Source organism: Antrostomus carolinensis, unplaced genomic scaffold, assembly GCF_000700745.2.
Source record: "Antrostomus carolinensis isolate BGI_N321 unplaced genomic scaffold, ASM70074v2 scaffold15268, whole genome shotgun sequence".
Classification (NCBI taxonomy): Eukaryota; Metazoa; Chordata; class Aves; order Caprimulgiformes; family Caprimulgidae; genus Antrostomus; species Antrostomus carolinensis.
Genome location: NW_010333800.1, coordinates 366 through 23,331, shown reverse-complemented (window position 1 = coordinate 23,331; position 22,966 = coordinate 366). Strand labels below are relative to the sequence as shown.

The window sequence follows — 22,966 nt, the reverse complement described above, 5'->3', positions numbered from 1 at the left end:
ATACATCCAAGTTATGCGATGGGAACACTGTCACAGTATGGATTACCTTTTCTGTGAAAGGAACACAGTACACTGTTGCGAAGAGTTTTGCTGCGCTCACAATGAAACCATAGTGCCTGAAGAAGAGAGGAAGATAATTATTTTTATTTGGTTGGTTTTTTACTTCAGTTACCCAAAGGTTTGCAATCATATTCAAAGAGGTCTTGAAAACACTTAGAGAGAAAGAGAATTTCCACCCTTCAGCACACACAGTCCGAAACAGATGACAGATTTTTAGTGCCTCAGAAGTCCTCCCCAGAACTAAGCAAACTTTGATGAGTGAAGAGTTATTTAATGAAAACCGTATTTCCTTAACCTCTGCAGTCAAGAAAACAACTACAAATGCACAGATGACATCAATATAACAATAAAAAGCTTCACCTCAGAAATACTTTTGTGTTTGCCATGATGTCATTTTGCACCCAAACTAAAAATGACAATCCAGACAGTTTCCCAGAGCAGGTGTTGAAACCCAGCAGGCAAAGGCTTTTCAGTCCTTCAACCATATCAATTTTTAAAATTATCTGTAATACTCAAGCCATCTAGACCAGACCCAAATGGTGATGAAGAAAAGAAGTCCCTCCACTAAGTAATTTTCGGTAGTCAGTTTAATTCGGCACATCCTGCATTTCATGATGCGAGCAGATGGGGGCAGAAGGGTACAACAGCAACAACTAATTCTGTAGTCACACAATACATGAAATGGGTTGTTCTAAGTTATTTCACATTAGATGTTGTCAGAACTTCCCATGTCAGTGAAAGTTAAATTACCTGCAGTGAAAGTATGAGACAGTTCACCAAATCTCACACAGTGTAAGACTACACACTAGTACCTATCAAGTATCAGTCCAACTTCTAGTGCTACAAAGTCATTGCTTTGCAATTGCTGCTGTAGGTGAGTTTTACAGGATGTCATAAAAGACATCAGTGGCAGTACCATACTTACAAAGGATCACTAAATTCAAACTTCACTGGGAAAGGTGGCCTCTTTGGTGATTGCCAAAACAAACCTGGAAAGAAGGCAAACTTAAGATTAAATCCTGAGGAATCAGAAACAAGAATGCATGATATAAGCCATGAATTCATAACAAGCACAAAGGGGCATTTGTACTTACTTCCATCTTTTAATCGTGTGTCAAGGGGAAATGAATGAAGGAGCTGAAGAGCCTGAAGGAAAAGCCAGAGTAGCTTTAGTAATTTGTCATATACAGATTGACATGACCACACTAAATCAAGCTTTCTTTTTAGCAATGAGAAATCTTGATACAGCTTTTAAGACACCCCAATATGTATTTGAAGTAATTTAAAGAGTCAAGAAAATCTAAGACACCTGTGTCAAGATGGAGAGTTTAAAGACACAAGTACGACTAGACAGAGTGACTTGCCCATTGATCCATAGGACAAAGATGACGATACCACCTTATCTGTCCAAAGCTCAAGCAAGACACTTAATCCAACAAGCAAATTTTTCCCCCCCACCCTGTTGTCACTTCAGGATTCTTGCATACCAATTCATAATTGGGAATGCAACATTTCCTCAATGTGACAACTACCATCAGGGCTTCCATATGCACAAGATATGTTTATCAATACACAACACCATGATCACATCTTTCCTACAAAATTACACACACACATTTTAAGCAACATTGTGGACCAGATTCTCAGAATGACTGACTCTTATTTCAGCTTATTTCTTACTTCGGGAAACAAAAAGCTACTGTGCTTTAGTAAAAGACATCTGATAATCTTGCTGCTCTGGAAAAACACAATACCTAGTCAGCTGGAAAAATGTCAAGAAAACTGCATGGAGACTACTGAACAGTCACTAGGTGCGAGTTAATAAACCAGACTTAAAAGGAATACAGTAGAAAGAGGAAGGGATGCAGCATTTTTAAGTTTCAAGTAGAGTTTGTTATTTATGAAGAAGAGAAGGAAGTCAGTGCAGAGGCTTGGATACCTAGTTATTAGGGCAACCAAGTTTCCCAAAATCCTCACCAGTCTAGTGCCACTTCATTTCCAGCTCTTACCTACCTTATGGCTAAAATACTTCTCAAATTTTACTCTTGCTAGTTCCACACACTGAGTCCAACTTCGGGGTCTTCTACTGAGTGTTTTAATAACATGAAAACAGCCTTCTAAGCTCTCCCCTGACTTTATTCTCTAGATAGAGAAGGAAATATGAACATGTGAAAACAGACAAGACGCCTCCCAATTCAGTCAAACAGTAAACATGTTTTTAGTAAGTTATAGGCAAAAGGTAACAGAGGGTCACTTTGTGAACCACTGTCCTTGGTGTGATCCTCTCCACTGGGTTTTTCCCCAGGTACTGTGGTCTACTTGATTTATTTCCACCCAGTGCTATGGACCGTAGGCCATTATAAACTCACAAGAAGAGATATTAAGCAATTGAATCTAATTTACTACATAGCTGAATTCACTTGAAACTAAATCTTCCCTTCACTTTTCCCAGCTGGCTGCACATTAGTGTGACATCTACTATACACTCGCTAACAGTGCCTCAGTATTTCTACATCATGTACAGAGCACACGTGAGCTAAAGAAGCAGCCCATGCACAAGACTTTGACTGTTAATTATGAGACAGAACAGAAATAGCATTCCCATGAAAGATCAACTAACAATTTGTCCAAATAAGTCTTCAGGTTTTCTAAATAAAGTCAGAAAAATAACTCAAATCTCACTGAACTCCAATAGAAACAAAATCCATACAGCATTAGTTTAAACCCCGTATTTTACCCTGGCTACATTCACCTACCTGTAAAACTTCTTCTGCAGATGGATAGGTTTGCCAGAATTTGTTAAACAATGAAGGCTTGTGAGAAAATGAACTTTCAAACTAGAAGATAAAAAAGAACAAATGTGGTACTTTGCAAGAAGTATATCAGATCCCCCACCTTTCCAAACACACATGAAGTTACGCTGAACGTCCATGAGCTTATTCCCTTACCTTGTCTCTTGCCCACTGTATCGTATGCTCAATGGCAGCTGGGAAAGACTTCAAGGTGCAAAAAGGTATTTCTTCTTCTGGTGGATCCCGCTGTAATTAAGTAGAGTTGTGTGTAAATGTAGGGTTATTGAAGTTTATTGCTAACAATAGCATCAAGAATTTCTAGACTATACAAGTTTAAAACCCCACTGTTATAAAATACAAGGTGGCTTATTTATGCTTAGAACAAAAGTTGTTTTATCAACACTAACATATCACTTCCTGTTTATGAAGAATAGACTGAACTCAACACTGGAAAGCAAAACTGAACTCTAAACCACAAACAACCGAAGAACTTGTCAGCCAGCTTTTCCAGATGTGCAGTTTGCATTCACATACACTCTCAACATGAAACACATCCTTTCACTCAAGGCCAGAAAGACTTCTTTCTTTCTTTGTGGGTCCCAGTTAAGACTGTTAGGATGCTCAGAATCCTACCTCTATGTCCAGGTGGCACCATTTACTGGTATTCTCAACCAGTGACTTTCTACCTTGTAAAGGCAGTTTCACAAGCACTTAAACAGAGGGCTACTGCAAGAGTTTGAAGGTTCATTTCCTCCTTCCCCATTCAAACAGAACTGTTATGTGCTTGTAGAAACTGGCAGACTAATTCCTACTACAGAGGCCTGTGTTTCTCCTGCCTGCGGAGGTGACAGTCACCAAGAACAGCAAGAGCAGGCAGAAAGCAGTTCTAAGAAAGAAATCCACACGTACAAAACCAGTTTGCAACGCCATTGTGGGACGAGATTCTTATTTAGATGGGAGTTTTCAAGGGGGAAAAAAAAAAGTCAGTCCCTCGGAAATGCTTCAGAATTAGGACTTTTTCCAAAGCTTGTGTTTCATGATTCATATAGCAGTTGCTTTTAATTATTGGCCTAGGTGTAATCATCAGGTAGGTAGCAGACATGCTATCTCCAGTCTGCCCAAATATTATTTCCTGTGAGCTTTTCTTTAGAAACCAAGGAAGTAATTATTTCCTAACAGGACTGATCTTCAGCAACTCAAATAGGCCACTTATTTTAGACAGATACATAACTAATTAAAAAATCAGAGGGCATTACATGACTAGCTACAGAAGGTAAGCAACAGTCTTAAAACACTTACGTGACTATTATAGGACTCTGTCAGATGGGGCACAATAACTTCCGTGTGTCCTTTCGTTCCCATAGTTCCAGAGTCTATAAGAGGACGCAGGTTTGCTACACAACGACTGACATGGAAAGACACAGACTATCAGAACACAGCATAATCACTACACTCGTGCCTTGCAGACATTCCCGGAGTGTAACCAGAACTGACTCTAGGCACTTTCAGAACAGTGGAAAGCTTACACCAGACTCAGGAAAAGAAAAGATTAAGAAGAGCGATTTCCAGTTAGATGAGGATACCATAAACCTGAGCCTAACTGGATTAGGAGTATTAGTAGTTCTTTTTAAATGTAACTGTCTCTACTTATAAATTTAAATATCTATTCTTATGCATATATAACTCAACCTTAAGACTGCCACAGTATTCTCCCCCTCATCAGACTTTCACAGCTATTCATTTCCAAGAACGCACTCCAAGGCTCTCTGCCACATGAACAGTAACAGCTGCACAACAGCAGAGTTGGTTTCTACCATGAGTATAAACCACTTCCTCCTCCCAGCCAGCATCCCTACAAAGGAGCAAGATAAATCTGAGCCATTTGCTACCAGATCTTATAAGCAGTTGCAGATCAGGAAGATTAAGAATAGAAAAGCAGAGTTCACATAAGAACATGAAAATTAGCCCTCACTTCCTGTCCACAACCTACCTATCAATGTATCTCCTTGCCTCAACGTTGTCCAAAGCGGTCACAACCACATCTTGCTTGGTGTAGAATTCATCACTGTAAGTGTTCTCAGTAGCTGGACAAACTTTATTAATATACGAGTCAATCTTTAAGTAAGGATTGATGTTCAGAGTTGCTTCTGCTGCAGTATAGCTCTTAGGTTTCTGAAAGTATAAACACATATATTAAACAACAATATTCAGGTAAAGAACATCTGGAACACAGAAGTATTGACTACATTTGCTGACCAGACAACAATTCACTGACAGAAATGTTAGTATGCAAAACATACAATAAAAGAGATTCTTTAATCATATACCTCCCTCACTAACAAATTTCTTATTAATCTAGTTTTATTTTTAGCATTATTTGTAGTAGTGTGTCACAGACCACAAGGTGAAAGTGCTTAAGTGGTGCAGCAGAAGTGTATCGAGTAACTGAAACTGATGCCACGTGCTGCCTCTCACGCTCCCAAAATGCCATAAGAAAGGAGCAGTTCATGACTGTCACAGGATAAACCCAGCAGTTACTGTGACCGTGTCTATGCAGCACAGACATCAAACACCTGGGAATAATCACATTACTGGAAGGCATTCCACACAAAGCCAGTATCAGAAGCTTAACTGAAGCAGAGCTCTTAACCTACTTGACACTTCCAGCCACACTACATTCAGTTACCTAGGAATCGGCACAGAATAGTGCAGCTCAAGACAGAGAAGCTTCTGAGAGCTTGCAGAGTTCACCTTCCATTTATCTATCCATCCAAAATGTAACCTGTTCCCAGATTTGCTAGATGTAAGCGGGACGCAGAAAATTCAGCTACCGAGTTTTGGGCAGGGGAATCCCTTTTCCCCATCGCTGTCAAGATCTGACCCATCTTTTTTATTTGGTGCTGTGTTTGCAAGTACAGAGATATTCTTTCTGCTTATAAGAAATGAACAGTTTCTGTATCACACATTTACTGAATGGACATGGTTTTTTGCCAAGCTATTTACCAGCTTAATGAAGACTGAATTTAATCAGAAGATAGCAACTTTGGTCAAGTTCCATTAGCAGTAGCTCTTCTATCAAGAACACTCCTGCCAGTGCTGTTTATTTTCTGTTGTTTCGTCCTACTCTCCCTGAATTTCAATGTTACAGTAAAGCATTTCTTGCATATTAACCCATGGCAGCTTCTGATACAACACAGCGTTCCTTAGCCGATTCTCAAGTGTGAGAGGTTTCATCAGAGGCACCACTACAAATTAAGATCAGACTGATCAATTTTACTCAACTGTTGCTAGTGATAAGTGAGATATCAACTCAATGCTAGGTATTGTTTTAACAAGATACTCGACTTCATTACTCCCTTGAAGTCTTTTCTGGACAGAAGTGCATACACTCACAAGTTCAGCTCTCAGTGGGGACACGCGACAGGGAAACAGAACAATAGTCCAGAAGGTTTATTGAACAAGAAAGCCTACCTGTATGTGATGAGGTCGAAAGAGAAACTGCCTGTTCAGGTTGGATTTCTCTATCAAGTCTGGATCTGTAATTGTAACCTAAGTCAGAAGGGACAAAAGCAACAGCTGAAGTTACAATTTAAGTATAGAACTGAGCAATAATCTTGATGAAATCTCTACAGAAACTTGTTAAAACAAAGCACTCCTGTTGGCATACACTGTGGCTAATGACTCTGACTATATTGACTGATTATATTCTGCTTTAAAATCAAAATACAGCAAGACTGTTCCAAGTGCGTTCTGCTTCTAATTGCCTACTACTTCTACTCTGTGCTGAGGACATTTTACCCTCTGTGCAGAGATCATAATGAAATAAAACTTAGACTTCAAACATTTTAAGTAGTCTAAGTATTTAATTATTCCTCATCACATTACTTTTTAACAAGCAAAGTGAAGTTAACAGGTGACTTACCAATCCTTTGTCTTGCCCAGTACCGACACCAAGAAGTGCAAAATTCTTTAGCATTTCACAGCCTATCGCTCCACAGCCAACCTAAAGAAAATGACGTTTTAAGAGTCAGAAATATTAAGTGAAAACCATGAAGACAAGTACAACAGACAAGTCCCATTACAATTTTGGACTATTTATTCTGCAGTGGCACATGTCATCAAGGCTGCTCTCATTATTTTGAAAACAGCAGATGTTAACTGTATTGAAAAAGTATTTGCAAAAACTGTAACAGTGTCGGTCATACTCACCAAGAAAACATTCAAATCATGCAGCTTCTGGCACAGAGAGTCTCCAATGCAAGCCCTTAGGGCATCATACCTATCTCCCCTATGCAGGCACAGAAGACAAAAACAGATTAGTAAGTTGCCATGTATCACGGTAGCATCACTGACACCAAACTGTACTTTGACATGAACTAAGAAACTCAGACCGAGGCCCCTATAATTCCTGTTCCTCCCATGCTCAAATAGGACACACGTTCTCAAGCCCAAAACTGTCCCTCCAGCAAACGGCACTGAACTAACTTTAAAAAGACAACTTTTGTGCCTGCTTAAGACTCAGATGTGAACAGCACATAAAACTTCAGATTGTAGCTATATTTACCGTGGGACAAATTCTTCAGAGCCCATCTGTTCTAAAGGTGTGACAATGTCTAACATATCTATATACAGCTGTAAAAAAAAAAAAGAAAAAAAAAAAGGTAAAAACCTGTTAAAACATTCATGTTATTTTCATTTTAAAAACAAAGTAAATATTTTCTATGTACAGAGTCTAGAAATTCAGAAGCACTAAGGTTTTACTGTCAGTGAAAGACTACACAGCATTCAGTTCCCTACAGCTCACTTCACAAGTTTACTGGACAGGAAAAAGAACCTGGACACAAAGGGAAAAAAAGCTCACTGAAATTTGAGCTTCAAGCTTTTGACTTCTGACAGGCATGTCACCCCTCCAGATTAGACCGTGAAGTTTTTAAATCTAACTTTATTCTTACATTTATCCTGAGAGGCTGAAAGCACTGCTCTTATGTACAACAGGTTAAGCTGGCATCTGGACTATACCACATCTTTGCAGCCGTGCACTGACAGGCCAATGCTCTCCTTGCTGTGGGAAAAAATGTGATGTCTGAACAAAATACAATTATTTTAACTAAAACTGGCTGCACTTTTACTGTACTCTTAAAAACATTACATTTTTTTCCTAAACTGAGCCTCAAGTCTCTTTTTTTTTTTCCTGTAATAGAAGTTGTTCAGGCTGTTTTGATCATACCTCATTTATACACAACCACACATTCATAACATCAGTGTCAAAATAAAGGTCGAAAAGCAAAGACAGCCTTACCCACTGCTGCAATGGAGAAAATTTTCCTGTTACTGCTTTCAAGACTTCCTGGCTAGCAACACCACCCACTGCTGCAGCCAGAGGAGCTAGAAATCCCTGAGCAGTCCTAGACAGCCATTTCACTAGGTCTTCATTCACCCGAGGCTGAAAAATAAGACACAACAACAACAGATTTATCCCTTCAATTGAGCAAGTCAGTGCTTGACAGTGTCACATACGACTGTTCTTCAGTAAAAGACAGACAAATTATTTCACTCTGACTAGCAAAAAGGCTTCCAGACAAGGCAGATCCACTGCATACCCCATATTTGTAACATGCATTTCTCTAAAAACTGGATTCACATCGCCACAGGATTCAGCCTTCATGTTAGGTCAATGTTCAGCTGAATCCCTGCTGCAGCACCATTCTGTTTCCTCACATGGCCTTCAGAAAGACAGCTAATCCATCTAAACGCCAGCTGTCCATCCACGGATACAAAAACCAGAACAAGGGCCAACAACTAAAGCATGACCTTTAGGCAAGAAAATGAGTGCAACAAAAATGACTCATAATAACGATGCTCCCTTACTCACTTTGTTTTCCAGTGTTTCACCTATAGACATGGCTATTTTCAGCATTTCCTCAGCATCTTGAAGGCATCTAGACACCAGGGCAGAAACAATAATGATCACTTAAACATTCCAGAGTTCTTCTAGAAACACAATCAATGGAGAAAAAAAGCACTGGACACAGTAGGAAGAGTTTGAAAATTTATACTGGCTTTAAGAGTAAGGATTAAAGATGCACTTCTAAATGATACAGTTAGCTCAAGAACAGGAGTCTCAGTGGAGAAGCTCACGTGCAAGTCCAGTCTTAAGATTTATACTTTGCAATTATTTTTGTCTCATTCAACTCAAAATTACTCACATCAAGAACTACAGCCAAAAAAAATACTGAAAAACAAATCCTTCAGACCTTTTTTTTTTTTAAAAAAAATCCATAAACTACAGGATAACTCAGGAATCACTGAAACAACTTTTCCATATTAGCCCCACAATCTGAAAAAACTGAAACAGAGAAGGACTTCCTTCCTTCCTTCCTTCCTCTGTCTACCTGGGCCCAGAAAGTGCCATTGCTATACTGGGAAAGTCCTGTTACAAACCCAGACATGCATTAGGTAATATTTTTCATCTAGATTTCACCTTTTCATTTCTATGTCATCTATTAAGTACCAGACAGACAAGGTACCCTGCTGCACATCAAACCAGTAACTACAATAAAAGGAGAGATCTGTCTGATTCAAGGCTTAGCAAACACAAGACTGCTGCCTTACCCAATGTTCGGTTCGCGACCAAAGTTCTCCTGGAAGTGGTTCAAGGCAAGCATGGCAACATGGGTCTGCAAAGGTGCCTGTTAAGACAACAATAGCTATTGGTCAGTTACAAACTCAAGAAAACTGAAGGAAACAAAAGCAACTATTTGAACTCTTCTATTACCACGTCACTTCCTTGTCTCTTAACCATACTGATCCAAAATGGTTTTTAAAGAACATTTAACAAGTGAATTTGAAATACCTTACACTGATGTTTCCATAAACTGGGATCAAAAGCATTACTCAGTAGTAATTCCATACCCTTCAGACACATTCAGCACCCACTTCAACTAACTCCAACTAAAGAGTCCCCAAAAGAATGTAGTGCTGAAATTGGAAAATGCTGTAATCTTCTTTTAACTAGGCATGAGAATGCAGTGCATTCAATACCAGAGCCCAGCATTAAGGGTCAAGGGTGGAAAATCTGAACAGGCAAGTCAGACCTTATACTATAAAACAAACAAACAAAAAAATCATTAGATGAATAATTTTTAGTTTTAAGATTTTAATAAGTCCAAGACTTACATGCCTTGTATGTCCATAGTAATTAGATAAAATTGTGTTAGAGGCACATACTGCTAGCTTGCTCTCAGATTTTAAAAATACCTCTAAATCATTAAAAAAAAATAAAATTCTTACACTGTTAACTCCAGTTTCCAGCCAAACCATGACCAACTTTTCCTGATTACCCCAGCTTTGATGCTAGTGTGATTTTTACCAACCAAACATCATTAAATACAGGAAAAAATCATTGTGTCATTTGCAAAATTTACACTCCCATGAATTAAAGACTTATCAAAAACTCAGAGGGCTGAGCTACACGTTTTCAATATACTTGGTGCAAGTCATGGATAACAAGCCTCTAACTTGAGGTAAACCACAGTGTATATTCTGTGTGACCACACAAACTCATACCCCACTCTTATTTCACACTTCAAACTCAGATGTAACTACTACAGAATAGAGTCAGGAAATTATATTGTTCTACATGTAAAGCTGTAGATTACAGTCCATGTAGCTGTAACATTAAAGCACTCACGCCCAAATCCCCACATGCCCATTACCTCAGGCTTGCTAAAATCCGCAACAAGGCACAATGGATTTGTTGTCTGTTCCTCCAACCGTTCCTGGAAAAATACAATTCATGATAATAACACACCCACTTAAGGACACGACAGTCACTGCTACCTGGCAAAACAATACTCTGCCTGGAAAGACTAAAAACCAAATATGCTTTGTTCCTAGCACTGCTATTACTCTCTCCATTACTAACAACACAAAAGACGCGTAAAATAATCATCTACTGCAAGTTTTGTTGATCTAAAAAGGGTCAGAGAGATGTTTCACATCCTAGTGGCAAGACCCATCTCAAACTGCTCTGAGGCCAACTACGAGAGATTTTACAGGCAACTGGCTGTTTGGTTGTGGAACTTCCCCATTCAGGAAGAACAAGAAGCTACTGCTTCACAAAGACAAGATACTGACCTGCGGACTCTCATATCAGAAGCAGCTGGTCCTTGCTCCCAGCTTTTTAGAAGAATGTTTGAGGATAGTCAGGATCTATTTTCTGCAGGTCCAAAAAAGGCACAAAGCACCATGTGGCTTGCAACCCCTTTTACACCAGCTCATCCAACTGTCTCTGTATTTCCTGCTCTCCATGGTTTAGTAAATCAGTTTCACTATTCTTACCCAACAAAATTAGCGTAAAGCCAAAGGGCAGGTCACCAAATCAAGTATCTGCTGCACTCTGCTTCCAGGGCTCAGACCATTAACGCTTGAGAACCTGGCTGTGTCCAGCACACACTTACAAAGTAAAACATCTTGGGCGTCTTCACTTGGACAGCTATGCCTCCATGTAAGTAAGGCTCCATCTCTGACGTATCACCAATGCTGAAGGAATAAGGTGACACCACTGAAAACAGAAGAGAAAAAGCAGTGACTGATAATTAAAGTGTCACTGAATACTACAATTCTGTACACAATAGTGAGGTTTTGCCAATGCTTTTTATGCTGTAGTTTTGCAGTGTGCAACCTTGCTTTGAAAGCATAAACACAGCTGATTCTCCTAACAGGATTGTCCCTCTGTGACAGTTTCTGGGCTAAAGTATTAGTTTCACATGATCTGTTATGAAATAAGCTTTTTCAAGTGGCAGCAGATTTAACAAGAATTCTGATGACCACAGCTCTGTAACAAAAATTAAATCACTCCCAGTTTTATTTAGACTGTGCACAGCAGTGCCCAGTACGCTGCTCAGAGTAGGATTTTAGCACCGTGACTAGAATAACAGGCAATCAAAAGGGGCAGCTGGAGCATTTAAATCCCATCTTTCCTCTCATACACCTGGAGCATCGTTCAGATAAAAAAAGAAGACATAAAAATTGTTAATTTATGGAAAACTGACACCAAAAGTTGGGCTGTAATTAAGAGGAAGGAACTGAACACAGCATCAGCACTAGCAAAACAAAAGGGTCCAGAGAAAACAGACTCAACCACATGTTCCAAGGGTACTGCTTTTGTCTCAGACCACAAAACAGCTAAAAAAAACCCAACTCCCACCAACCCACTTTCTCTTCTGCTCCAGACAAACAGACATTCAGATCTGGGAACTGGACAACTCCCCAGCATCCAAAAGGAACCGAGTAGTAGGCTTTGAGATGTGCATGGTGCAGACCAAAGCAAGGTAAACATAAATCATGAGAATCACTTCAAAAGCATGCTTAGAAACACAGTGATGTCAATGCATCACTGTACACTTAAACTGTCACCCAAAAAACTGCAAGGCAAACAGTGACACACAATGTGCTGTTAATTTAGTCCAAAACTATGACACAAGCACAGGCAATATGGGACCCTCTAAAAAACAAACCAGTTTTGTCAGCAAACTAATGACGGTAACCTCAGAGGCTGCCAACTAGTTTCCACTAGCTGAGAGCTTCCACTCTTTCTCAAGTAGCAAGATGAGTTTGGAAAGACTTTAGTAAATGGAAATGGAGTCAAGACAACACTAGGAAGACCTGTGCATCAGAAAGCAATTTTTTAGTGCAAGCCCACTGGAGGTCTGTACAACCCAGCACTCCTCTGGCCACGATAACTAACGCTACAGTGAGCTAAAACGGGCCAAAAAGTAAATACCTGACAAATGAGTCAGCAACAGTGTACCTGTTATTTGGTGCGTGGATCCATTTAAGCACGACATTCCATTAACTTCCCGAAAGGTTAAGAACTGTCCTGTTTCAAGCCTGTGTGGATGATTCTCAAGACAAGTGACAATACCAGGATTTGACTGAAAGCAAAAATGGCAAAGTTAGCAAGGAGGAAAGTGCCTTGTGTAAAGGAGTCGTGCTTTGTCATGGACACATAGCTTTTTGCCTATGGAAACTGCAGCCTCTAATACTTTTAGCACCTCAGTTCTGCCATAATAAAGGAGCTACCTATGATAACTTTTTCAGTTCTGTTACTTTCAGTTTAGCAGAGTTCTCATAACACAGACTTTCTCATTTTTACCTTTTACAGTTCTCAGCATGTCAGCAAACTGCATTTGTTATTCTTAGTAGTCAAATTCATTGTCCTGTTCTGAAGTAGTACCAAGTTTATCTCCTTTTTCCAAATCAAAAATAGACTATATGCACAAAGAATTTTTCACAAACATTAAGAAATAAAGTCTTGTGAATGTTCCTTATTACTCCATGTTTCCCTTCCATCTGATCTCCTTAAAAAGGACACCCCAAACTCATTCCTGAAAGCTAGGAAGCTTACAAAGCTATACATCCCTAAATACAGAAAAATCACACACACAAACAAGCTTACACTTGTAGGAATCTGACATCATCTCATCCTGCTACAGGATGTCATGCCAACCTCCCATGCACACAGAGACCCCTCTGCAGTCTGAGGATAGCTCATCAAGATCTTTTGGTGCAGCCTGGGCTGTAACAGTGGATGTGCAAGCAAGTCTGGCCTGTAAAATCTCCTGCCATCCCTTACTGAGCTCCCAGTGTTAGAAAGATTTCAGTTAAGTAGCATAAAACTTAATTACAGCAGATTACATTCTCTGTGGCATACAGAATGGCAAATGAGTCGACTAGAGAAAATTCTTCTCTTATTTAGGGACAGAATGCCACCTCAACTCTATCCACAGGACAAGAACAAGTCACTTGATGGTGGTTTTGGTATTGAGTTGTAATTCTGGTCAGTTTTACACTTCAGAGTGGAAGCAAGATACAACTAAACTCAAGTATCAGATTATGAATCACAAGGTATACAGATATGCATTCATTCCTTGACTTGGCAGGCAATCAGCACAAGCCATGAAACATAACTGTGTACTCCTTATGTAATTAATGAGAACAATCAAGTCATCTGTTCCCTTTTAAAGACACTTAAGAACACGCTACCCAAATCATCATATCACGAGCTTTAATTCAGATCAAACCCAACTTGCTATACAACCCCTTCTATTTTCATTATTATTACATCTAGACTGGAGATATGACAAAAGACTTGTTACCAGATGACTGAGGTTCTAGTCTGGATTTCCAGAATTGAGAGGAGCTGCAGTTGTTTCCATTCATAAAACAGTAATACAAGATCAAATGGACATCCTCTCTAACATTCTGCACTGGAAGTATTATCAGTAATATTGTCTTCTCGTTGCTTCTGCTTCAAGAGGTTAAAACAAACTCTTAAATTTCTTTTCAAAACAGGTTCTCAATCCTCTTGATTATTCCCGTAGTTCTCTTGTATATGTGTTGCAGTTTCTCATAAAAAGGGCTATTTACAGGGCTTTCTTAGAAGGCTTAACCTATTCCCACACCAAGGCTATGTCCTCTTCTTTCTACATCTCCTCATTTCTTTCTCTCTCTAACAAAGAAACAAAAAAAGACTAAATATTGTGACATTACACTGTAAGTAACAACCAGGAGACATTAGTGTGCTCTACAATGTTAGTACACCATCAGTGACTGGTTTTGATCAAGACACAAGAACAAAGTAACTTAGTCTGCCTCTGCTATATCACCAATTTTCAACTGCCTCGCAGGCTGCTGAAGTGAAACACTGTTGGTCACATAATCAATAACGAGTCATTGTAAAAATATTAAAGCAGCACAACGGCTTCTATCCCTTACTTGTGTTATATTTGAAATGAAGATCTCCTTTGGCTCCTCTCCCGTTGTATCCAGCACTTCGAATTCATCACCGAAGTCGCAAAACAAACGTGAACATATTCCATATACATCTGCACTGATGAACTACAAGAGAAAGTAAAAATCATGAGTATCCCAAAAACAGCACAAGCCAAAGGAATAACTTCTCACATTCAACCTTGTCCAAGGCTAGTAGGTTTAATTTCTCCAGGGTGCACCCAGCCCACTGACTATATAGCACAGCATTCATTACAGACTTGGAACCTACATGAGCATTTCAGAACCTCTAGGCAAAAACCAGGAATCACACCAATACAGCGTGGAATACAGCTATTTCTACTATTTCATTCAGTCTCAGCATATTCTTCAAGAACAATTACGAGTTAATAGTGAAAATTATTTCTTTAACACAACTTTTTTTTTTTTTTTAAGGATCAAGCTGTGGTTCTCTGGGCTGGTATGCAGATAACACCAGACACGTGCACAGCGTATCAGCAGTGTACTCCCCAAACTCATACTGCTCCATCTACATGCTATCTGCATAGAACTGCATACCTCACAGCCAGCTTTCTCCATTTCTGCATATAACATGTTGCTCACTGTACAGATTACTCGTGTTTAATTTTTCTGTTACCTTAATAGGTGGTTGCTGAGTGTGACAGAAGTCATTAATCTTCTTCTGCAGCAACAGACTTACTTCAGTCAGTATGACACACTGTAAACAAGAACAGAAATAAATCTAAGACACTGAAAGCAATTAACATCTCCAGGCTATGGAAAAAGCAGTACTAACAGCAAGTTACTCAGGTGTTCTGATTCCTTTCCCCCCACACATAATGGAGAAAACAGTCCACAGTCACCTTTCTCATTATACATTACAACAGATGGGTTACTGCTCCATGTGTTCTGGAAACAAGATGAGCAAGAGCAAGAAAAGCAAATTCTCAATCATTTTTTTTCTGCAGCTGTGAAACTCAAATTCTAATTAGAATACTTACATAAACAGGTATGGATAATCTCAGAGAAAATGCAGATCTTGATTTTTAAGATTAAAGTTATCAAATTGGAAGGGACCTCGAAAGATCATCTAGTAACTAGCTCTTGCTCATCTTGGAAACAAAATGAGCAAGAGCAAGAAGAGCAAATTCTCTATCATTTTTTTCCTGCAGCTGTGAAACTCAAATTCTAATTAGAATACTTACATAAACAGGTATGGATAATCTCAGAGAAAATGCAGATCTTGATTTTTAAGACTAAAGTTATCAAAACAAACACAAATGGTACTCGTCAGTGCACACTCTCAGAGAAAATGCAGATCTTGATTTTTAAGATTAAAGTTATCAAAACAAACACAAAAGTCTGCACAAGCTTCAAGTACTGGTGCTCATCAGATTGCAGACACAGAATTTCTGCAAGCATTCTTTCAACATTTAGGATAGTACTGGGTTACAAAGCACCTGCACTGTGTCCCATTCAGTTATACCTGGCTTCTTATAGCTGGGACATTCTGAAACTAGGTGAGCTTGGGTATAACCAACAGTCACACACTAAAAGTTCCCAACTCAGACTGGGCAGCAGACAGCTAATTGGACAACTGAAAAAATCCCCATTCCACCACAAAGGAGCTTACGTTTCACTAGATATATACATACATACATAAATGGTCTTTCTGATTATATAGCCTGAGTTTCTACTGCCTGGAAGAGAGTACATAAAATATATGCAGAACACCTGCCCTATGTAGCTGCCAAAAAAAGTCACAGTTTCCTTTTCAAACAAACAAACAAGCAAATTGTAGGACAACCTCGCTTAGCTATTTATTGTCACAGTAAATTCCACAGTAAGTGTCATAAGAAAGTGCAAGGAACACAAAATTACTGTTTCAGCCTTGAAAAATCAAACACAACCATTTCACTAGTCTAAATACAAGCCCTACTTCTTCCTTTACATCATCTCAACATGCACTTTAAAGTTTGGTTTTATTTTAATTACTTATATAAAAATTCCAAGTTGTTTGCTCTAAACAAAATAGCACATACAACTGCTTTGAGAGTGACATACCTGGTACTGCTTTAGAAAAGACAGATCTGTGGTTTCATCTAGTGGCACAGTTGATGCTGCTACATGAACATATGGATTGAGTTCTGCAATACGATGAAGTGTGGCCTCAGCCCTGAAAGGACAGCAACTTTCAAGTTTTTCATGCTTCTACAAAATTGTATTTTCAATAAAGAATTTCATACCAAACATGTACTACAAGAGTCTCTCAGGAAGCTTCCTGGCAACAATCACCAACTTACATTCCTAGCAGGTGTGAGGAAAACAGCTCTGTAACAGACAACAGGACTCAGGGATGGTCTGGTGTCACGGCTGTTTTCTAGTCTTGCAGGGGTAGCTGAGAAGCCCAAGGAAGAAATGCACCCTGGCCCCACTATTAAATTTACATTACAAGCTCCCAACTGCAAGTAATGAGATGTTTGACTCAGAGAGCTCCAGTCCCAACCCAGACTTCCCCTAATACCTACCTGGGCACTGTATTCAAAGCCAGTAGCTCCAGAGGAAGGGTTTAACAAGTATTTGATATGTATTAGCAGCTCTTGGACAGCAAACTTATTTTTCCTGTCAATGACAGTTACTCCTAGCCAAGTTCAGTCCTCCTTCACTCCCAAAAACTTTACCAACCTGTTCTTTTGACTGGTAATATCATCTTCATGGATGAAGAAGTTGATCCCCAAATCCCATTTCGTGCACTGCTTGGTGTCATGAACTGTAAGAGCCTAAGAAAGTCAGGCAAAAAGCATTTACTGAAGAAGTGCACACGGCCATAGCACCCAAAAGGATGGATTAAACCCCACATAAAATGCTGGAGGACTGGCACTGCAGATGGTTTAGTTGTACCGTGTATAAGAACAAGCTCCTCCAACCTCTTTTCCAATAAACCTCTTACAACTGGAATATGCAGTTCATTAAGCATTTTCCTCACAGCTTGCAGTGACAACAGCATTTAAATAACAAAAATGATTTTTGCCACACTATGATGGCAAAAACTAAGGGGCAATTGCGATCTGTAAATTAACGGACTCCCAAAATTACAAACGAGGGGGTTTTTTTGATTGGAATAAAGACTTTAAAAAGGCTTCTCTCTAATAAAATTAATCCCAGCAGCACAAAAGCAGTTGTTGGATTAAAACACCCAACCATTCTAATGTCTACACAAAAGGATTCTGATGGATGACAGAATAGGAGAACATATTTTGAATAGTTTGGCTTTTGAGTTTATACCACTCCATTTAGGAGAGGCCACTTTGTACAAAAGGATTCAGTGTCTAATCAGCAGCCAGCTAAAATATTACACGAGGTATTTCAGAGTGCAGTGGACATTAAAATAAGACTCGGACCATACCACTAGAACATCTATATGATAAAATATTTTCATCCCAAGGTCCTCAAACCTTTTGCAATCCTTCTACTGAAAGACAGTTTCAGAAACTTAAGATTAGCTAGCTAGTAGCATTGTCCCTTTCTCTCCTGCTCACCCAAGAATACCCAAAACCAGAACTGTTTTACATACCTTTACCCCCGCCAGAATTATATTTTTGGCTGAAAAAAAAAAGAAGAAAGAGAGAGGGACTATTGCAGATTTCTTGCAAATCTGTAATTGAATAGTTACATAGGTGGACAACAACAGTATGTCATTGCTAAGAACTTCACAGCTTGAGGGTTTGTTCTCTTTTACATTTGGCTCAAGCATTCTATAGCACCACTGCAAGCAGAGTAACATGAGCAAGGTTAAAAAGGCTCTCTACATTTGTCATTTGTCAGCTGTTCACCCCACAAGCATGATAACAGAAACACTAATAAACTGCAAAATCCCATGACTCTGTTCTGGCATCTGGTGCAGAGAACCATTAAAGCCAACTGAAAGGGTAACACCCCAGGTAAGAACCAGCCAAGACAAGTCATGTTAATAAAGAGTCAGGGAAATTGTTACAGTCTCTTGCATCAGGACAGTTATGCATTTTTCACCCAATTGCATCTGTTCTCTTACCTCCCACCCCACTGTTTCCTACATAGGGATAATTCACACTATGGTTGTTCTTGTATTACATTCATTGATACTGATGCCTAAAAGAGTAACTTGGATTATCCACCCTCATCCTTCACCCAAGACACAAGATTTTGGATAAAACGATCTGGCCCATGGACATCCATTTTAAAGTAAAATTTGAAATGCTGTTCTAGTAAAAAGCTCACTAGAGAAGTCCAGGATCTTCCCTGCATCTGCAATGTTACTCGTACACAGCATGCACATATACATTCACTCGGATGCTTCAGACATCTAAAATAAGCTTTATAAGTCTTCTGGGACAATATGTTAACATACACTTGTGTCTGCTTAAATAAATGCTACTTAACTTACCAATCTCCACACCGAGACCACCTATACCACTCAGGAATACATGGGACTGAGCCATCTTCTGCATTGCCGTGTCTCCAAGAACATACCTCTGGCGACTACAGCAAAGATAAATTCAGATCAGAACAAGATGCCAATGAAATCAAGAGCATACGAAAGCAAGTCACAAATTCCCAGTCATTTCCAAAAAAGTTCAAATATTTTCAGTTATTTTATCATCCCAGTTTCTAATTCACAATATTAAGTTCTGCAGAAGAGTGTGTCACTAGTGACACGTGCACAGCTCTAATTGACCAGCCCTCTGTTCAACAAGCAACTGAGGACATACCATGCATGTGTCTGAACTCTATAGTGCTTTAGGAAATAAATGTCTATCAAACATTAGTAATTAACATCAATAAATGTCTATTTGCACTCACAATCTAAATAGTGAAATGTATTTAGTACAGACCTTTTCAGTGCCAGGTTTCAGAGAAGAGAAATAATGTTTAATTTTAAATCAGTGTAAAACCTATTCAGGATAGTAGGTTTTTGGAATTAACTATTGAAGACATAAGCAAGCCAAAGAATTTCTTTGTTATCTGAAATCTTCAAACCAGAGGGTGCAGCAGCTTTTGTAGTCAGATCTTGAGCCCTGAAAGACTCTTAGTTTCCAACTACACAATTAAACCATACTAAATGGTTTAATTGTATAGTTGGAAACCTTTTCCACCAAGGAAAAGTATGGCTTTCATAAGATGAGTGCCAAGAAGTAAAATGACACATAGAACACAGAACCATTGCACTAAAAAGAAGCTTCATCTTTTCAGCACACAGGTAATTTTTTTTTCTTTAATATAAAGAAAATTTTCATTCCATTACGTTTTTCCAGGGATACAATTTGTTCCAGTACAGACTCTCTGAATTATTGCCAAGCTAAGTGATCTCAAGCCACTCCCAGCTAACAAATTAAAACAAAAATACTACTTAAAAATAAACAAATAAATAAAAATCTACCAAAAAAGCCTGCAAAACTCAACACCCTGGAGTCTGAACAATAACAGGAATACTGATGAGGTTGGTGAGGACAGAGGAGTGTGGCAAAGACTGAGGAATAAATTAAATGATGGAGATAATGTCAAAAATGTCTTCTTTTTGCTTTCCTTTTTGACATAATGTCAAAATGATAGTGAAAGAAGATGAGGAACAAGAAAGAAGAATATCTACTTTGTCAAAGGGGAAACAAGCTAAAGGCAGAAAGAAAATCTGTATTACAAACAGAGTATTATTCCTGTTTTCCAAAAGGCACACGTTATCGATACTACTGGACCTTTGTAGAACTCCATATATTTACCTATGCTTTTTACTGGTCAAATACTAATAATAACAGTAAACATCTGTTATGAGACCAATAAAGGAACAGTTTTACAGAAAGATGGATTGTATCTTCAGTTCAACCAGTTCTTATGCTAACTTTGCAAGAAGTGGGTTCTATTTCACTTGCTGAACACTTTGGGGTTTTTGTCTTACAAAAGGAGGGACAGAGCAGCACAAGCACACACACCTTTACCTAACTGGCAGTAGATGATGTTTTCAAGCCTTGTTTTTCCACATTACTCCATGTAAATGTAATTGGTGCTGAAAAGTCATGAGCAACGCTTCAAAATCAGATATTCTTACCTATACAAGGCATCATCAATTTCCATAGAATCTGCTGCCATGATGCAGTGTGATCTGTTTACACTAGAAGGGTCACAAAAACAAACAATCGGGTTACATTGGATGCAATTGCACAGTTGCTCCCCCCCTCCACTTAATTCTTCAACAGAAGAACTGAAAAACCACAAAAAGTGACGTTACATAGGAATAATTTTTGAGCATTAAGAAGCCTAAGTAACACTACAGCATCTAGGTAATTAAAGTGCACAGAAACCAGAAGACAAGAACCTCCAAGTGTTCAATAAATTATTTCAAAATACAGACAGACATATTAATTTCCATTCTGAGGAGACACAAGACTTACCTCTTGTATTTGCCACAGGTGGTTTTAATAAAAGTACAATTTCATTTTATGTGAACAGCTCCAAACTGCTTAACATGGATCTATGTGATTGGTGCTTTTTTTTTTTTGAAGAGAAGATAGAAGATCCCGGAATGACTAGGAATAGTTATTTACACCACATCATTTCTACTCTAATTGAAAAACCTTAGGAAACAAGTTACTGTCTTAGCTAACTGAAGAAATCAATACCCAAAGTTAAATGTTGCATTAATTCAGGTCAAAGACATCAAGTCAAACAGCTTGATAGGATTTTAAGAAAAAATATAATTTGTGCAATTAAGGCCTTCAATCAACAGCAAAGCTACCTTAGTGATAACTAAGCACTAGGATTAGGAACAAACAGTCGCTGGGCAGCTTGTTTCTTAGTTATGCAGGCTGGGAATTGGTGTTTCCTGGACCTGGCAGGTGACTGCCATTAAATATGGGACAAGCAAAACAGATCCCATGTTTGACCCAGAACATCAGTTCCCATCACTACTAGGAAGGTACACATCTTATTTCAACTCCCAACAAACTGCCTTGGAAACTAGACACGGCTGACAACCCTTCCTCCTAAGAGACTGAAAAGTAAAGTCCCAAATATACTAAGGGCTTTTTTCTCTGAGAGCATAGATATACCCTGAAACAGCTTTCAAGGCAATCCTGCCCAAAGGTTAACTTCTACTCAAGATCAACCTCAGATGGTTTTGGCAAGTATTTTAACATTTCTGAAGTGCAGCACCTGCAGCCTGCCGCAACTTGGAGACTACAACGTTCTGACCTGAAATTTGTCCTTTTGATTTTTCAGACTCAATAAGAAAGCACTGAAGTAACGCAGCACTGAGGTAGTGCAGCAAGGGACACAGGTACGCTGAAAGCAGGCCACAAATCTCACCAGTTAAGCTCTTCCACAGCATGGATACTAACACTCCTACATGTAAGCTAGCACACAAGACAGTCAACATGAGGCGTCTCCATCGCAATGTACACCACCAGTCACTTCGGTGCAGCTCCCGTGCCCTTGCGCAACAAGGGCTGAAGACAAGCAATGCTGATGTCACTCAATCATCCTAGGGCCCAGATCTCAAGCCAGAGAGCAACACACCTCATCTCAGTGTCACAGGCTTCAGTCTCTGCTTAGGTAATAGACTCCATTTCAGTCACTGCCTGGGACACAAGACTGGAAGTTTCCCTCAAAGTAAGCCAGCATCATCTCGTAATGGCCCAGAGAAACCATCCCTGAGCTGTTCTGCTCCTCCGTGATCACGTTCCACAAACAGCACAGACACTCAGGGACTGCCCAACATAAACAGACTGCAGTACTAATGTGGGGAAGGTGATCCACACCTTGGATAAAAACACTCAGCTTCCTCTGCTGTGGTTACTGGCAGCCATCTCCATCAGTGTGCCCTCCCAAACAGCCTTTTGCAGGCAACAAGGATGTGTGATTAACCCACAAAAGAACCTTCACCTGTATCACGCAGACCCATTTGACAGCACCTCTTCCAATATATTTCACACAGAGCTGTTTGACAGCAGCTCTTCCAATATATTTCACACAGAGCTGTTTGACAGTAGCTCTTCCAATATATTTATCAGTTCCTACTTCTCCTCCTGCATTCTCCGTTGTAGCACTGAGCTGCTTCCAGTGTACCCATCAGGTACAGCAAAACACCTCCTTCCAAAAGAGGACTTAGTGGTACTACTGTCAAGTGGCTCCAGGACAAAGTTTTGCTAATGTATTCCTGTATCCCAGTTGTATTTCTCATTTCAATTGAACCAGTACGGAGTGTGTCTCAAAGGCATCTCTGAGATGCTCCAGAGAGCAGTGCAGGCACAGCAGCTGCAGCAGTGGGCCAGTTTCACAGTGTTTCTTACCTC

The 22,966-nt window shown here is 39.3% G+C and overlaps 1 protein-coding gene across 1 annotated transcript in view; it reads right to left on the bottom strand.

Annotated features, from left to right (window-relative positions):
- The window catches only part of UBA6 (ubiquitin like modifier activating enzyme 6), a 29,458-nt gene extending 8,674 nt beyond the window's left edge, over positions 1-20,784 (bottom strand). The window contains exons 1-25 of the mRNA XM_010173996.2: positions 20,725-20,784; positions 19,069-19,163; positions 18,220-18,248; positions 17,331-17,425; positions 16,710-16,821; positions 15,283-15,363; positions 14,631-14,753; positions 12,664-12,787; positions 11,312-11,415; positions 10,568-10,630; positions 9,465-9,541; positions 8,725-8,791; positions 8,152-8,295; positions 7,417-7,484; positions 7,062-7,140; positions 6,775-6,855; positions 6,324-6,401; positions 4,843-5,024; positions 4,152-4,257; positions 3,009-3,098; positions 2,817-2,897; positions 2,074-2,202; positions 1,155-1,206; positions 986-1,049; positions 47-116 (exon numbers count right to left, since the gene is read on the bottom strand). Coding sequence (XP_010172298.1) covers positions 47-116; positions 986-1,049; positions 1,155-1,206; positions 2,074-2,202; positions 2,817-2,897; positions 3,009-3,098; positions 4,152-4,257; positions 4,843-5,024; positions 6,324-6,401; positions 6,775-6,855; positions 7,062-7,140; positions 7,417-7,484; positions 8,152-8,295; positions 8,725-8,791; positions 9,465-9,541; positions 10,568-10,630; positions 11,312-11,415; positions 12,664-12,787; positions 14,631-14,753; positions 15,283-15,363; positions 16,710-16,821; positions 17,331-17,425; positions 18,220-18,248; positions 19,069-19,163; positions 20,725-20,765 — 2,235 coding nt within the window. The 5' untranslated portion in view covers positions 20,766-20,784. The remainder of the gene's footprint in view (positions 1-46; positions 117-985; positions 1,050-1,154; positions 1,207-2,073; positions 2,203-2,816; positions 2,898-3,008; positions 3,099-4,151; positions 4,258-4,842; positions 5,025-6,323; positions 6,402-6,774; positions 6,856-7,061; positions 7,141-7,416; positions 7,485-8,151; positions 8,296-8,724; positions 8,792-9,464; positions 9,542-10,567; positions 10,631-11,311; positions 11,416-12,663; positions 12,788-14,630; positions 14,754-15,282; positions 15,364-16,709; positions 16,822-17,330; positions 17,426-18,219; positions 18,249-19,068; positions 19,164-20,724) is intronic.
- Between the last annotated feature and the right edge of the window lie 2,182 nt (positions 20,785-22,966).